The sequence below is a fragment of the Hibiscus syriacus genome, unplaced genomic scaffold (assembly GCF_006381635.1).
Source record: "Hibiscus syriacus cultivar Baekdansim isolate YM2019G1 unplaced genomic scaffold, ASM638163v2 tig00111834_pilon, whole genome shotgun sequence".
Lineage (NCBI taxonomy): Eukaryota > Viridiplantae > Streptophyta > Magnoliopsida > Malvales > Malvaceae > Hibiscus > Hibiscus syriacus.
The window spans coordinates 1,469,917-1,487,235 of record NW_024063192.1 but is presented as its reverse complement, the minus strand read 5'-3'; the positions used below and the strand labels follow the sequence as shown (position 1 = coordinate 1,487,235).

Genomic DNA, 17,319 nt, shown 5'->3' with positions numbered 1-17,319 from the left:
TGAATCAAAGTTGATAGTTTAAGTACTAAATACGTAATTTACCCTTTTAAGCAATATGTTTTCCTTTTAAAAAAGAATAATCGTTTCCGGATTTCTTTAAATTTGAATATTAGTTTGATTCGATTTGACCGATGCACACAAATTAGGCAATGCACGCCTGTTTTGAAAATGCTAATCTTTACAATATTCAATGTCAAGTTTGTTAGATAAGCCGTGTAAGAACATGCAATGAACTTGCATTAAAATCTATGAATGCTTAGAAGCAATCTCACACAAATTACAAATAACATATAATATATAAATATAGGAAAATTATAACGCCGGACGAGGAGCGATGAACACAACTAACGACAATAACCATTAATTTAATTTATAAAAATTTAAATTCTAAATGATTCAACGTATAACTATAAATAAGTTAAAAATTTAAAGATAAATTATTTAAAATAAAATGTAACATATACCACTGACCACCTAATTATTGATATTTTTATTTTGACTAATATTTTTGAAATTTTGTCAATCAGGTAACTCGGCTATTTAAATGCGTTCAATTAAGCCACTTGTCGTTAATATTTAACATAGAAGTTGATGTGGCAGTTAAAATATTTGGTATAAATACACATTTGGTCACTATTACTTATATATTCTATCAATTTGGTCCTAATTTTAATAAATTAAAATAAACTTAATCCTTTATTTTAAAGGGCGATAAATTTAGTTTGCTTTAAATTTAATATCATAAATTATTGCTTGAGTTATTCAATTTTTTAGAAAAAGGTTTTGTTATAAATTTTATTTTGTTATAAATACAGAATATGTTGTAACTTTTAAAATTAAAATAAAAAGTTGAATTTTGGTTCATTATACATGGCAACATTTAATTTGAGGGTTAAATTTATTTCAATTTATTAAAATTAGGATCAAATTGATATAATATATAAGTAACAATTACCAAATGTGTAATTATATCAAATATTTTAACTGCCACATCAACTTCTCCGTTAAATAGTAACGGCAAGTGGCTTAATTGAATGCATTTAAATAGTTGAGTGACATGATTGCATAATTTCAAAAATATTGGTCAAAATGAAAAGAGGCAATAGTTAGGTGGTCACTGGTGTAGTTTACCCTTTATTTTAAATAATTATCTTTAAATTTTTAACTAATTTATTATTATACGTTGAGTCATTTAGAATTTAAATATAAATTAAATTAATAGTACTCGTCGTTATTGGTACTCATCGCTGCTCATCGAGAGTAGAAAAATCATCCTATAAATATATATATCATTATTAGAGATAGACATTCAATTCAAATTCAATAGATTTTGACTTTATCTAATCTTATAAATCCGTTTCTTTAAAAAAAAAATAGGTTCTAGTCTAATTTTCTAAAAGTAGGTTCATGTCAGACTTCCGATGAAAAATATTTGATCTGAATAAAAAACAATAGTATAATTGAACTTTATATATTTAAGGATAACTTATATTACTTTTATCTCTATATTTTTTAATTAAATCTATATTTTACCTAATAAAAATAAGAATTATATATACATATATATATATTGGGTCGAGACTAGTATGAGTTTCTACCTTAAAAATTGAATCGGATGTAACTTTTATAAACTCAAGTCGTATCTAGGGATGGCAACGGGCCGGGTATTGGTCCCCCTGTCCCCGTTTTAGAAACCCGTCCCTACTTAAAAAACCACGGAAATTTAAATGGGGATCCCCATCGGGTAATCGGGAAAAACCGCGTGGAAACGAGTTTCCCCGTTTAGCATAAACGGTTATTTAAATGCGTATCGCGCCGGGTATCGAGCCATATATATATATATATATAAATTAAATTAAATATATAAATATTATATATATATTAATTTAAATTAAATTTATTAATAATATATATATATATATATAATTAATTATTTTTAATATTTATCGGGCCGGGTAATCGAGGCGGAGATTACCAAACTCGTCCCTGTCCTGTCCCTGTTTAGCATAAACGATTTTTTCCCGTCTCCATCCCCGTTTATCATCCTCAAACCCGACCCGTTTAATTCGGTTTTCCCCATCGGGTTCAGGTTTTTTTATCATCCCTAATCGTACCAGATATCAAATAAAAAATATTATAATCAAATTCGAATGGATAAAAACTCTATTGATATTTTATTTCTTAATTTAAACATTTGATCCATACTAATTAATGCTAAGGCCCACCAGACCCAAACTTATACTACTTTTAAAAGCAATCCCTATCTTAATCTTGCTTTAGATATATTATTTCTAGTAAATAATGTTCTGAAATACATATATCATTGACCCTGGTTCTAAGCTACCAACAGACAGACAGGTACATGCAGTTGACACCAAACCAACATATATTGGTTATGATTAACTGAAATATTCCACAAATTATATATTTTTTTTCCTACAATAATAACGTCTTAATTTGACCCCAAAAAATGAAGATAACGTATGTTGTCATCAAATCATGTCCAGATTGTTGTAGTAAGTTGTTAAAGAGTTAATTGCATTATACGTCTTCAACTATGGTTCTTGTTCTAAATATGTCCCTAAACTTTTGAACATTTTAGTTTCATCCTTAAGCTGTGATTATCGTTCTAAATTAGTCCTCATACTTTTGAACATTTTAGTTTCATCCCAAACTATATCCTTCATTCTAAATTGGTACCCCCAAAATTTTAAACATTTCAATTTCATCCGAAATTATATGCATATACTAATCACATTCAATGTTAATAATATCATTAGGTCAAGTTATAATTATTATATGTTTTAAAAAAATTTAGGTTAAATTATGGTTAAAGTTAATTACATATTTGGATGAATTGGAGGATAAATTGGAAGCTTTAAAGGTTTAGGGACTAGTTTAGAATAAGGATTATAGTTTAAGGGTGAAATTGGAATATTCAAGAGTTTAATGACTAATTTATAATGAGTATCATAGTTTGAAGATGAAATTAGAATACTCAAAAGTTTAAAGAACAATTTAAAATAAAAATCATGGTTTGAAGACATAGGGTACAATTAACTCGTTAAATTATTACTTAGTTATATATACTTATTTCACAAGAAATTACTCTCATCAAAAGAAAATTTATACGATGAAATATATAATGTTTTAAACTTTTATTATATTACTTTTTGTTTTATAGGAGAGTAGTCATCTTTTTAAGGCATGATATTTTTTATATTTGATTTTGTAATATTTTCGTTAATATTATATATCATAAGATAATTATTATATTCCTAAAATTGTTTCCCTGCCACTCAAAGACGCAATATTTAATATAAAATATTATTACAGAGTTTTTATATAATAAAATTATTCTATCAATCCATCATTATATTCTAATTCTGATCATATATATTTTTAAAATAACTTCTAATTTGATTCCAATAATTATGTAATTTTTTAAAAATTGAATCGCGTATCTATTAGGGATGTTCATTCGGTTAATTAAATTAATTGGACCGAATTTTTTAGGAAAAAATAACTGAACTGAATCAACCAAAATTTTTAAATATTCTTTTAGTTAGATTAGTTTGAGTTTAGTAGATTATTTTTTATTTGAGTTCAAATTTAATTAGATATTGATAATTTAATATTTTGGTCTTAAATTTTAATGAATTTGAGCTTAAATATGTATTTAATATATATATATATATATTATAAACTTAATATTTTTAGTTAATTTGATTAATTAACGTATTTCGAATCGAATTAATCGTTAACCGAATATTGAAAAAAATTAACCATTCCCCGACCAAACTAATTCGGTGGTCGATCGAATTAACTGAACTAATTTCATTCAATCGGTTAATTCGGTTAAAACCAAAAAATGAACACCCCTACTATCTATAGTACGCATAAGTTATATATATTTATAGAATCAACTAATTTGATTCAAACTAGGAAATATCTCAAATTATATAATCAACTAATTTTATTCAAAATGAAAACCCCTACTATCTATAGTACGCAAATCAGACTCGAGCCTTAAAAAGCCATCCAAGAACGCAAATTGAGTATCTAAATCCAATATGAGTGTCTAAAGTAGAGAAGATCAACAAGATATTAGATAAACGTCATCTCAATCTATAGTGGTGATATCAAATCAACCCTTAGAAAAATATAAATGAAGAAAACGATCAAACATCTGAAAACATGCCAAAAGACAGACGAAAATGTGTCATACAGACATACTTGTTGAAAATAAAAAAATAAAAGAAAATAGAAATACAATATAAAAAAATAAAAAAATAAAAAATTTATACGCTCAATAACTAATATTAAATTTGATGTTTTTACTGATCAACAAAGACAAAAAAAAACACACACACCAACAAGAAAAAACTTGTTTTACTATATATGAATTATTTACAAGTAAACTTTTACTTAGAGTCTTAGTTTATATTCTATCAATTTATTATATTGTTTATATATCAGTTAGATACTTAGATCGAGGTTAAAATGGAGCTATAATATGTATCAATTATGAATTTAGTTCATATTTTTTTTATGTCAAATCAAACGTGGAATCCAAGGTTAGTGGATTTTCCTGTATTTGTCCAAATTACATTGCTGAAAAACATCGCTTGTCTCCTAAGTTAAATTTCTTTAAGACATTCATCTTAAGATTGATTGTTTAATTCATAATGATTAATCGCTGAATGATTTAAATATTGAATGATTAAATACCGAATGATTCAAATACTGAATGATTTAGATGCTCTGAATGGTTTGGCTCTGAATATGACATACTATTTGATAACTGACTCTGAATGATTCAGAATGTACTTCTGTGCTGAATCATTCAGCACTGTTTTGTTGAATCAGTCGACACTGAATCATTCAGAGGTACGAAACAAATACGTTGAATGCTGAACAACGTTGAATAATTCCATTAAGAGACAAACAAACAACCCACATTAATAGTAAAACAAATCAAACGCAAGATTTTACACGTTTCCTCGAACAGCAAAGCGGCTCAAATCCATTAATTATCTTTAATGTTGTAAAAAAATTGTGCTTGTCTAAATGCAAATTATTATTAAAATTTTCAAATAATTTGGAATGATTTTTAAAAAAACAGATAATTGTTTAAATATAATTACAAAACAATCATTATATTTTTATCAAATTATTTTGAAATTATCAATAAAATTACCAAACTCTTATAATGATTCACCTCTCACGTTTCAGAACACTAAATAGTGAACCACGATATTTAGGACGAAAGTCCAAAAAGTTTGGGGTCCAATAATGTTCCACTAAACATGCATTAACTTCCTTTATTATATATTTAATACGGGACACGAACCGATCTACATCTGTAAAGAAGATGTTATATATTGAGGTATTGAGTTTGAGTATCCGAACTATTAGAGGTGTGAGCGTTTAATGTCAAATGGTTGAGAGTTATCTTTGAACAAATGCTAGATTGTAATTACCTAAGATTAATAAAAAATGGTTAAATACATGATTGGTCACTTTCATTTATGTTTTGTTCATTTTTTCTCATTGATTCTAAAAAAACATAATATTTGTTGTTATTTAATTAAGGTACGGTTATTGATGGTTAACTACCATTAGACCTAATGTTAATGTGATACGTTAGTAAAATGGTTTTATTTTTATTTAATCCCTTGACTTTAAATAAAAATTCAATTTAATCATTTTTATTATGTTTTTCTTTCCAATCCCTAGCTTCCCCACTTGCGTCGCGTTTCTTGGTGTTCATCTTCTCCATCACCGGCTGTGCCAACGGCTGTCTTCCAATCGGGCTTGTCAAATAAATAAATGTAATGTATTGTTTCAAATTCTTAATTTAATGTCGATCCATATTTAAAAACAATAAGGGTAATTTATTGTAGGATAAAGTATACAAATACTTTATTGACTATAGAGCGTTATTTTATTGAGTCTATCGACTATTAAAAGTTATAAAATGAAATATCGGCTATAGGACATTATTTTTTGAGTATCTCGGCTATTAAAGGTTACAAAATGGTCACCTAATTATTTATTATCTTCCAAACTCGTCATTTTTCATTAAAAAAAATTGAAGACAGTGTGAGCTAGCTAGACATAAACTGTTGAATGAGATATGATAGTCGTTTAAGTTATGGAATCACATTTTATCATATCTCATTTACTATGTTAATGCCCAACTCAAACTTCTATCTTTTTTTTAACAAAAAAACGAATTTAAAATACAATGAATAGTCGATGACTATTTTGTAATTTTTAATAGTCTGAGATTAAAAAAAGTAACATCATTAGTCAAGTATTATTTGTAACTTTTAATAGTTAAAAAACTCAATAAAAATATATATTTTATTAGAACTCGTCATTTTGACGTGACGAATTTAAATAAAAAATATTATTTAAAAAATATAATTAAAAAATACGTCATCTTTAGAAATGCTTTTCGAGTATTGGATGAAATTGAACATGTCATACGTTTGGCAAATGAATCTTCATGTCTGAAACTTTGAATCGAACTTTGTTTTGCAGAGCCAACGCACAGCAGCCTGAACTTTTTGTCGGAATGATCCTTATCTTTGGCTCTCTATGGCCTTATCGTCGGCATCATCTTGTCTTCCAGAGCTGGCCAATCTAGAGCATAATATGATTCTCGTGCTGCTGCTGCTTAGTATAGCGTTTCTCAATTTTTTTTATTGCTTATATCGGTATCACTGTTTCCGAAATTATTATTCGATCGTGCTCGCGTTAATTCCGAAACATACCTATATCTCGATTTTGATACCTAAACTTTTAATCTTTTTAAAATCATACCTAACATTTACTTTTTGTTTCATTTTAATACCAAACCATTAAAAACTTAACATATTTAATACCTAAACCATCAGTTTTGATCCATTTTAGTACCTAAACTTTTCATTTTTCCCCCAAAATTTAACGTTAAATTTTAAATGAGTATTAAAATAAAATAAAAACTAAACTTTAAGAACGATCTTGAAAAAATTAAAAGTTTAGGTACTAACATAGATCAAAACTAATAGTTTAGATATCAAACGTGTAATTTACCCATTTATTTAATACTATATATATTACATACTTTTTTTTCCTCCTATTTTTGAATGGGAACCGGTTCTCCGATTTTTGGATCTCTCCATCGGCTCAATTGCCAACTAACAATAATAGCCGGAATGACAAAAGACGGCATATAAAAATTAGATAAAAATAGTTTGTCACAAGAAAGATTCAAGATTGAAATTCTATGCCATGTCAACAAGCATTTTTGTACCTTCAATCCGACCAATGATCTTTTGTTACACAAAAGACCAGACACATAGCAACAACCACGAAAGAGCATCAACATGAATGTTATTAAAAAGTCCTATCTCAGTTGAAAGAATTCAAAGTAGTTGTCCAAGATCCCTTGTTACGCACTAGAGGATCCGTTAGACCTGCATCAACCAGATTAAGAGTTTCAACATTAAAGTTAAACCAAACGGGCAGAGCAAGCGAGAGAAGCTCTTTCCATCACTGACTCGGCGATACCACGTTGGATTTTCAAGCAAAGAGTATGCTTTCTAGAGATTCGGACCTTAATACAAAAATAGTCCAAATTTAGAAGAGACAAACATGTAGAATCATCCCATAAATTATACAACAGATGATGAAAGTCTAAATAAAGTATGTTTATTGAGCCATAGGTGAAATGGCAAGGACTTGTTCTCGAGTCTGTGTTCAGTCCTTGGACGAAGCCTACTCCTTATAAAAAAAATATAGAAAAAAATCTATATGAAGCATGTGGCTAACCTTTATTGCTAGGGATATGAAAAGATGGATGTTTTAATCATTATCTTCTCGACCATAATCATACACAATCTCAATCTGCATCAAAAGTGAACATTCAGAACCAGCGGCAGATCTAGAAATTAAAAAATGGGGGTTCAAAATTTTAATATTCTATTTTTTCTAATAAATTAAACTAGATTTAACGATATTTCCAAAATAATGGGTATGCAATTGACCCCATCAAGGCCACATACATCCGCCCCTGATCAGAACCAGATAAAAAGCAATGAGACCAATCAGAAATTTAGTAACAATATCTGTCAGAACACAAATGATCTAGGTAATCAACAATATAAAACAAGACAACGCGGTATATATTAGGAGGTGGTTGTAAGCATATTATAAGACAAGTAGACTTTCAATTCACCCACCATTCTCCAGCAAAATAAATAAAATTATGATGCTTGATCAAGATAAAGATAAAACCTACTTAAAGGAAGAAATAACCAAACTATCTGCTTTCAAGTAGTAAAACGAGACAAGAAAAAGGGTTCTAGTTACTCTTTACTAGTTTTCTTAACTATGGACAAGAGGCATTGGCAGAATGCCGGAACGCAAGAAGGAAAAAAACACTGATAAGCAAGAAATGTTAGCTTAACACTTACCCCAGAAGGTGGGACAGGGTTTCGAGTAAACTTGGAACCACCAGGAGCCCAAGGAACTGCAAATGAATTTAACACATGAGCTTCAAACAGCATACTAGGTTTAAAACTGGAAACTAAGCACCTGATGAGAAACCTACCTATATCACAGTTAATCAATCACACGTCATAAAAAAGTGAGACCTAACAAGCAATAATCAACTATTGGTGGAATATACACAAGAAAGTAAGTGGAAAAGAGATGCCACCACTAGTTGTAGTGAATTGGCATAGTAGACTAGTAGTAGTGAATTGGCTCTTATTTGTCTTCTTTCACACAATCAATTTCACTGGTACCATCAAACTATCATATGAGAAGAAACTGAAATCCTCTAATAACTAATTAGTTATTATGGGATTTCTTCCAATTTTCAGAATTTTGAGCTATTCTCCTCTTAATTGTTAGAAAAGAAAGTTCAAGTGAACTTATGAAATCAGAAATTCATTTAGAAATAGAAGAGATGAATTAACATATTAATGGTCTGGTGGACCAGATGAAAGAACGTAATAACACACAATAATGTAAGTGAAAAAGCGATGCAACAAAGCATCGACATAGTAATTGTTTGATAGCATATCTTAAACTACTTCCACAAACATTTGCTCTCATTTGCCTTGTTTCACACAATGATTGAAAGTTATCTTTTATCAACAAACCATAAAATCCTATAATAATTAATTAGTTGCCAACAAGATTCCAACCCCTTATCAAAATTTTGTGCTATTTGCCTCTCGACTGTTTGAAAAGAAAGGTTCAAAACAACTTATGAATCTCAAAATTCACTTACGAATCCCTTCCACGTGATAATTAGTGAGACATGATATAAAATTCAAAATCCAATCCTTATTTCTCTCCCCTTCTATAATAATCATGTATCTTAGACCTACCGATATAAGGATCTGGATGCCGCCACTTATTATAAGTTGCTTCACCTGCAGCTATCATTTTGTCAATTGTGTCAAGATCTTCCTGCAAAAATACACCAAATTGAAAAAAGCAAAGCCAAAATAGCCTCAAGTTAAACCTATTAATTAATTAGACCATTTGAATACGATAAACACCATTTACATGAGTCTTGATAAGTTCAATGCAGAAGGCCAATAAGCTCAAATTACCATCTTCATAGAAAGAAAGGAAAAAAATGTGAATCGCAAATCACTATAAGTTAAAAAGAAAATTTGAGATTCAACAAATACTCGTTCAGGTTTACTGTAAAATCAACTTGAGGTGAAGATAGAGAAATAAGGAGGCCTAACCACATGCTTGTTGGCTTCGAATTTCTCGCGAAGGTCAGAAGCCTAAACATATAAATGAAATAAGATTAAAAAAATTGATTCAATTGAATAAAAAAACGAGAGGAGAAAATGAGATTGTGAAATTTTGAGGAGTTACATCTTGATAGAAAAGGTGGCGATGGACGGCCCAGTTGAGGGTGTCTTTGAGGGCACGGCGGTAGAGGATCCGAACCCTCTCCTTTTGGGCTGCTCGTCGTGCTAAATACGCCGCCGTCGTGGCTCCGCTCATCTCGGTGACCTTTTTGCTTTTGATTTCTCTTTTAGACTCTACACTCTCCTCTCTCAGGGTATTTCCCCACTCGGCTTCAGCTTGATCTATGAATGTGGACACGGGCCTCTTGATGATGAAACGACATCGTTTTACCCTTTTCAAAGCCCCCAGTAATTAGTCTAATTACATTTTAGCCCATATGTCTTAATTATTCTATTTATTATTTTGTTTTTCTACTATAAAAATAATTTTAATTATTATATAATATAAATATGGGGTCCGTTTGTTTTTTAGAAAATGCAATTCTTTTTCCAAAAATAATTTTTCGGTATTTATATGAAGCTATGTAAATCATTTTCCGTTGTTTGACAAATTTTTTATTATAATAATGAAAGTTAATTGTCCAAATATTTTATCAATATTTACTTATAATGTAAATTAGTTCAATAAACTCTTATATATAGCAACTAACACATGATTTCGATTTGCTGCTTACTTACATATAGGGATAATCTATGTTTAGCCCTCAATTATAACTACTTTGCTCACATTAGTCTCTAAGTTTTAGTCCCTGATTTTAACTTTCTTGCTTACACTTGACAGTTTGATTTAGCAAGAGAGGAGGAATGATGTAAGCAATGGAGAAATAAAACCTTTGAGCATAATGGGTAAAATTAACAAATCAGGTTAAGAGGTTTTAAAGAATGTTATAGCAAAATAAAACAGTAATAACAGAATAATCTAAATTTTTGTTTTATTTTTAGTACACGTTCAAAATTTAACGTTAATTTTTTTAAAATAAAATGAAGGTGTGGGCGCTAAAACTGATAGTCTAGGTACTAAATGCGTGAAGTTTTTAACGGCGACTACTCAAATGAAACAAAAATAAAATGTTAGGTATGATTTTAAAAATATTAAAAGTTTAAGTACTCAAATAAAATAAAATTAATAGTTTAGATACTAAATATTTAAGTTACCCTTAAGGTGTGTTTGGTTGGGGGACTGTGAGATTCCCATGGGAATGAAATCTACATTCTCCCGTTTGGTTGGCCGGGAATGTCATTCCCGGAAATCTTACATTATTAATAGTGGATTTTTTGGGGTATATTACCGGGAATGTCATTACCTCCCTTTCCTTAGGTATTGTTGGATTACCGGTATTTTGGACTAAAATGCCCTTAAAAAAATTTCTTTCAAAAATATCCTTATTCTGTCATTGAATAATAAAAATTCTACGAATGTTAAATTACAAATTTATCCTTAAACTATTTTAGATTTACAAAAAAAAAATCTATAATTAAAATTTTATATGAAGTTCAGGGGTTAAAATAAAATTTTATCATTCCATTAAACCTTTTTATATTTTCAACTTTATAAAAAATATATATAAATTTTATGAATTTAAATTTTTTAAAGAAAATATATAAATATTTTCCAACTTGTTAAAAAAACAAATATATAATAAGGACAATTTGGTCAAATATTTATTCTAATAATCTTTTATTCCTTTAACCAAACACGGTAATCTTACATTCCTGCTAAACCAACCAAACCCAAAATATAACATTCCAGTAATTATATTCCCTGGTAATCTTTTATTTCTACTGGTAATCTTACATTCCGTGAACCAAACACACCCTTAAAGTAATCACACATGATTTAGAAAAAATTACTACACAAAAAAGACCTTGAACTTGCAAAGTTCGATCAAATTGGCGCTTGAATTTGTTCCTTTTAATTTGACCTTTGAGAATGATAAGTTTAATCAAATTAGTCCATTAATTGTTTTTGTTAAATTAATCTTCTAAACTTTTATAACAATTTATCAAATTTAAAGATCAATTTTATTCAAAAAAAAATATCCTATTAAAAGTCAACAACTCAGTTTATTTAAAACTATTTTCCATCGTCGATTTATTTTTTCAGATTATAACAAACGCTATAAAATATAGTCATTATTATGATAAAATTAAAGGTAAATTATGTATTTCGTATCTAAACTATCGATTTTAATACGTTTTAATATTTAAATTTTTAATTTTTTTTAAAATCATACCTAAAATTTAATTTTTATTTTACTTTAGTACCCGTCATTAAAAACTTAAGTTTTTGCTTTATGTTAGTATCCCGTATAAAATTTAATGTTATTTTTTTAAAAATTAAAAGTTTAGGTACTAAAATGGGTCAAAACTGATAGTTTCGGTACTAAAAGCGTTAATTTTTTTTTTAAGTTTAGGTACTAAAACGAGCCAAAACTGATAGTTTAGGTACTAAATGCGTTAAGTTCTTAATGGCAGGGTACTTAAATGAAATGAAAACTAAACGTTAAGTGTGATTTTAAAAACAGGGGTCTAATGTTTTCTCCATTACACTTTTAGATGTCTATCCTTTAAATAAAACGATAGATGGCACGTGTTCCGTTTATATTTTTTGATTTCTTTAAAAAAATCAAATGAACGTGACACATGTCATTTTGCTGGATTTTTTAACGATAAACACCTAAAAGTATAACGAAAAAAATATTAGATACTTATTTTAAACGAAAAGTTCTTTAGATACCAAAAATCAAATTTAAATATAATTTAAACACTTACTTTTACCGCCATCATTAAAAGAAGATAAAATAACCCCAGTGACCAAAAATGCTTTATAATATACGATTTTAACCAACTTTTTTTGGATTTGTCAAAATGACCAACTAAATCGCAATGCGATCGATAATTCGCAACGCGAACTTCGACTATCGCATTGCGATAGTCCAAGTTCGCGTTAATGCGATAGTCGAAGTTCGCGTTACGATTTATTCCAAGTTCGTTGCGATAGTCGAAGTTCGCGTTGCGATTTATTCCAAATTCGTTGCGATAGTCGAAGTTCGTGTTGCGATTTATTCCAAATTCGTTGCGGTAGTCGAAGTTCGCGTTGCGATAGTCCAAAATCGCAACGACGGTATTGCATTTGTTTCTTAAGAATTTTCTCTAAAAAGATAGTATTCGCGCGGACGTGTCGAAGACACGTATTACCACGACCACGACCCGAGACGAGACGAGATGGACGGCGGTTGCGGCGGCGCGCGAGAGTTCCCCTTGTTCTCTATCACTCAACAAGGAAGTGGGAAAGACAAGCCTTAAATATCATTCTCAATAATGTTTCCAATACTATGTGGGATTGTGCATTACCAACACTTGTTCCCAATACTATGTGGGATTGAGCCTTAAATAGTGATATTATTTTTGAATGTTTTGCTTAAAATTGTAATAATCACGATTGATTGTATATTGACTTTTAATTATGACATATTTAATCGTATAATACTAATGCAATTGGTTGTTGATTCAGTTGTTTTAAGATGCATGATTGTTAATTGTTTCCTGAATAATCATATTGTATTGGAAACAAGTGTTGGTAATGCTCAATCCCACATAGTATTAGAAACATTATTGGAAATGGTATTTAAGGCTTGGCTTTCCCACTTCTTTGTTGAATGATAGAGAACAAGGGGACTCTCGCGCGCCGCCGTCGCCGTCCGTCTCGTCTCAAGTCGGGTCGGGTCGGGTCGTGGTCGTGGTCGTGGTCAATCCACAGGAGTTCCTGGTGCTTCACACATCGGATTCAACCCAGCATCTCTAATGCTTCTTCCAGACTCACCTGCTTCTATGCCAGTGCCCCGAACCAATGGAGAAAGTATCACACATTTGCAAAGAAATTGAATGAGACATGCCCGAGTGCATATATTGAAGTTTTCGTCAACAGAGAGGAAAAATAGGCATAGTCTCACCTGGCCATTGGCAAGTTGTTTCTTCAGTCCGGCAACAAAAGAATGAATGCTAGTAATTTGCTCATCTGCAGAAGTCTGGATTGAAGCACTCCCAATAGAAGACAGAGAATCATTCCTGGAGAGCATCCCACTATCGGGACCATAACTTAATGAAGGAAATTTCATTTGGTAACTGTCTGGTCTTCCAGGAAAGCTTTTATCGAACCCATTAGGACGGGTACTTGCAATATGTTCCCTGTCTATATATGAAGAAGATGTAGTATCCATGACATCTGCTCTACAACTCCAGCTTCTACTCAACTCCGGGCCTTCTTGAATGTGATTTGCTTCTCCGTCTCCATTCAATGGGCCTTGACTTACACCATTTGGTACAGCACGAGATTCAGAATCATTATTTTCACCAGGGTCATCAGCAGTTTTAGCTAGAGTCATGGAATGATCTTCATGATCGTTCAAAGGCCTGCGATGACTCCCCCTCTCTATGTCATAGCAATGAATTGGATTAAATTTTCTAACACGTGCATCAAATTGATTAGAAGCAGCCAAACATGATGACTCTGATTCTGAATAGTCATCTTCATATGTATCCCCTGCTCGTTGATTGGAATGGTAATTGACTCTTGCCTGATCAGAGAAAGAGAAAGAAGTTTAATCAATCATTAAGGAATTCAAATCAAACTAATAATATATTTCAAGATGAAAATAATGAATAATATTGCAACCAGGCACTGTATATTCAGTGAAAATAATAACATGTAAAGATACTATGGGCAAAACACAAACCAATTGTCCTGAATCTTGATCGCTTCCAATCATCCTTGGCAGATCCTTGACCCGAGATTGAGTAAGATCACATTGCTTAGTCAACTATCTATTCTCCTTCTCCAGCTGAATAGTGCAAAGTCGGTTATCAATGTTAGGCAACATGTAAAATGTAAATGCCTACGCTTTCCCTTCTATATTAATTTTTTTATTATTTATTTTGACAAAATTAAATAAAAAAAATTAATTTTGTCCATTAAAGAGGACCCCTTGACATCCTTTATAAATTTCTCAAAGGGGATGGTTACCTTCTCGATCTGAAGATCTTTCTTTCTCAGTAAAGCTGCATAGTCGCTGTTAGAGGAAGGAGGAGGCACAGGACTCCCGAGTTCACTTTCTAACCTGGCCAACTCTCTTTGTAAATGCTTAACTAAGGCCTTATCGGACATGACGACATTGACCTGAGCTTTTGTAGTAATTTCTTTTGCACAACAAGCAAACAGAAGAGTGTTCCTGGTTTGTTCAACGTGGCTCCGTGCAGGGCTCAAAGTACATATGATTGCAGTCCTGGCATTACCACCCAAACAAGGCTGCAGTATGCGTGTCAGCTTCGAATCCCTGTGATTAATATGTCCTCGTCTGCCTTTACTGCATCCACCATAGCACCACATTGATGAGTTGAGCAATCTAACAGTGATTATTACTAAAAATCCTACTGGATTGAAGGAACAAACACTCAAGAAGTATAGTAAACAGAGGTTTAAATATTAGTGCCATCGAGAAAGATTCAGATCTGAATCTAATTAAGCACACTATCATAAAACTATGCCCCAAATGCCTTGTTCCAGTCTAAAACTGAAAAGTGATTAACCATAAAGGAAACAAACAGGAATTCATTCAGCCTCGCAGTAACAAAATAACTACATATAGATGCTTAAAGAAATTAGAGATTAAACAATCTCTTGCAGATGATAGAAATGAAAAACAAGAGCACTCTAACATAAGGTAATCCAACCGACCTTAGCTTGCGAACAACAGTTGACAGAGTCAGTAAACTACGATTTATATGGCAACCCTCTTTCAGTCTTGTCCCAGTGGATAAGGCCTGAGATGCTCTTTCACTTCCAGCCAAATCAATAAAATTCTGCACCCAAATAACTGTCATTTAAATTTTTTTTTCCTTCCATTTGAGAACTAGCAAACTGTGAGTGAAAGCCAATTCCAAGAGCTATACTACACTTGCTGCAAGGGTTGTACAATTTTCTTTTCCTAGGAACTCCCGAGCAGAGCTTTCAATTGTCTACAAAAGTTAGAACGCACACCATGGTAAGCCAAAATGAAAAGGGAAGTTTTTAACATCATTACACATAAGCTGTAAGCAATATAATGTTCAAGCAATGTCAAAAGAACGGGCAGAGGAGATTACCAATCTTATAATTTGATGAGATCGGGAGCTTCTCTCATTCAAGGAAGTGTCTCCTATTCTTCTTTGAGCTGCAACAGTGCAATGTATTAAGAATTAATTATAATACGTAAATGTGTAACATCATCCGGTAAACAGAGCACTCTTTAAAATGTTTTACCTTCACAAATTGCAAGGAGTTCTTTCAAGTGGTTCCAGTCCTTCAGAGATTCCTCTGTGACTTTTTCCACAATAGTTCCTCTCTGACAAAAAGAACGTCTTAGAGCAATCATAAACTTACGGAACTAATATTGTAATATGGATGTTGCTACTCACCTCAGGATCATCACGCAACCAAGAATATCAGAGGTATGAGCGTTTAATATCAAATGATAGAGAATTATCTATAAACAAATACTACCTTATATATATATATATAATTAGATTCAATTACACAGTGTAAAACTATTTTAATTTTACACAAATTTAATATCGTTGGATGGGTAAATAGATGATTAAGAAATGAGAATATATTTATCGAAAGAAATAAAAGAATTAATCTCAATTACCTATTTTTAACTCATCTAATGATCTTAAATGGATTCAAACCGACTTAATTTACTTAAACATGTTTATTACCTTTAGAAAAGATCATAGAAAAGTGATTTTAGAAAATATTTTTTATATTGTTTGATTTAAAGTATAGACCTAAATCGATTGATTAGATTGAATAAAAAATATTAATTTGACAAATTAATCATGTGAACATGATGAATTTACTTTGTATTATAGCATTTAATGTAGATCCCAAATAAAAATTTGAATAGCTTTTTAGGCCAATTTTACCTTGGAATGATGGATTGAATTACAAAGGCCCATGAGGTTAGATCCGTCATTACGTTGCACTTTAGGACAATAAAATCGGATCTCTTGCTCTCCCTCCCTAGTAGTTTTTTCTTTTATTCTCTGCGAAGTCGAACGGCAACACCAGCTCTCTCCTCCCGTATTAAATGAGACGAGACAGATCGTGAGTTATTCGAGATTAATTCGATAAATACTCGATAAATACTCAGATCGAATGAATTAGACTCGAGCTTGACTCGAGTTCTTAAAGAACCGAAACGAAACGAATTACTCGATATTCGACTCGAAAAAATCGTGAACAACACAAAAATATAATATATTAAGATTTTATTTTTTAAAAATAAATTATTAATAATATTAATATTTATGTATTGATTTTTTTTAAAATACAATAAGATTTTCATGTATTTAAGGTTAATATTCGAGTTTGAATTTAAGATTTCAATCGAGTTAAATTTAAGATTTTTTTTATTTCAAGCATTTTCGAATTGCTCACGATCTTCAGTTC

General features: G+C 30.7%; 1 protein-coding gene and 1 pseudogene across 1 annotated transcript; both read right to left on the bottom strand.

The window, feature by feature from the left end:
* Nucleotides 1–7,243: 7,243 nt before the first annotated feature.
* On the bottom strand, nucleotides 7,244–10,102 carry LOC120171473 (NADH dehydrogenase [ubiquinone] 1 beta subcomplex subunit 9-like). Its single transcript, XM_039179181.1, has 6 exons — nucleotides 9,895–10,102; nucleotides 9,759–9,800; nucleotides 9,390–9,471; nucleotides 8,466–8,521; nucleotides 7,822–7,896; nucleotides 7,244–7,466 (listed from the first exon to the last, which is right to left on the bottom strand). The coding sequence occupies exons 1-5, from the start codon at nucleotides 10,024–10,026 to the stop codon at nucleotides 7,855–7,857; spliced, it is 354 nt and encodes a 117-aa protein (XP_039035112.1). The 5' UTR covers nucleotides 10,027–10,102; the 3' UTR covers nucleotides 7,244–7,466; nucleotides 7,822–7,854.
* Nucleotides 10,103–13,579: 3,477 nt separating this feature from the next.
* LOC120171571 lies at nucleotides 13,580–16,301 on the bottom strand (annotated as a pseudogene).
* Nucleotides 16,302–17,319: the final 1,018 nt, after the last annotated feature.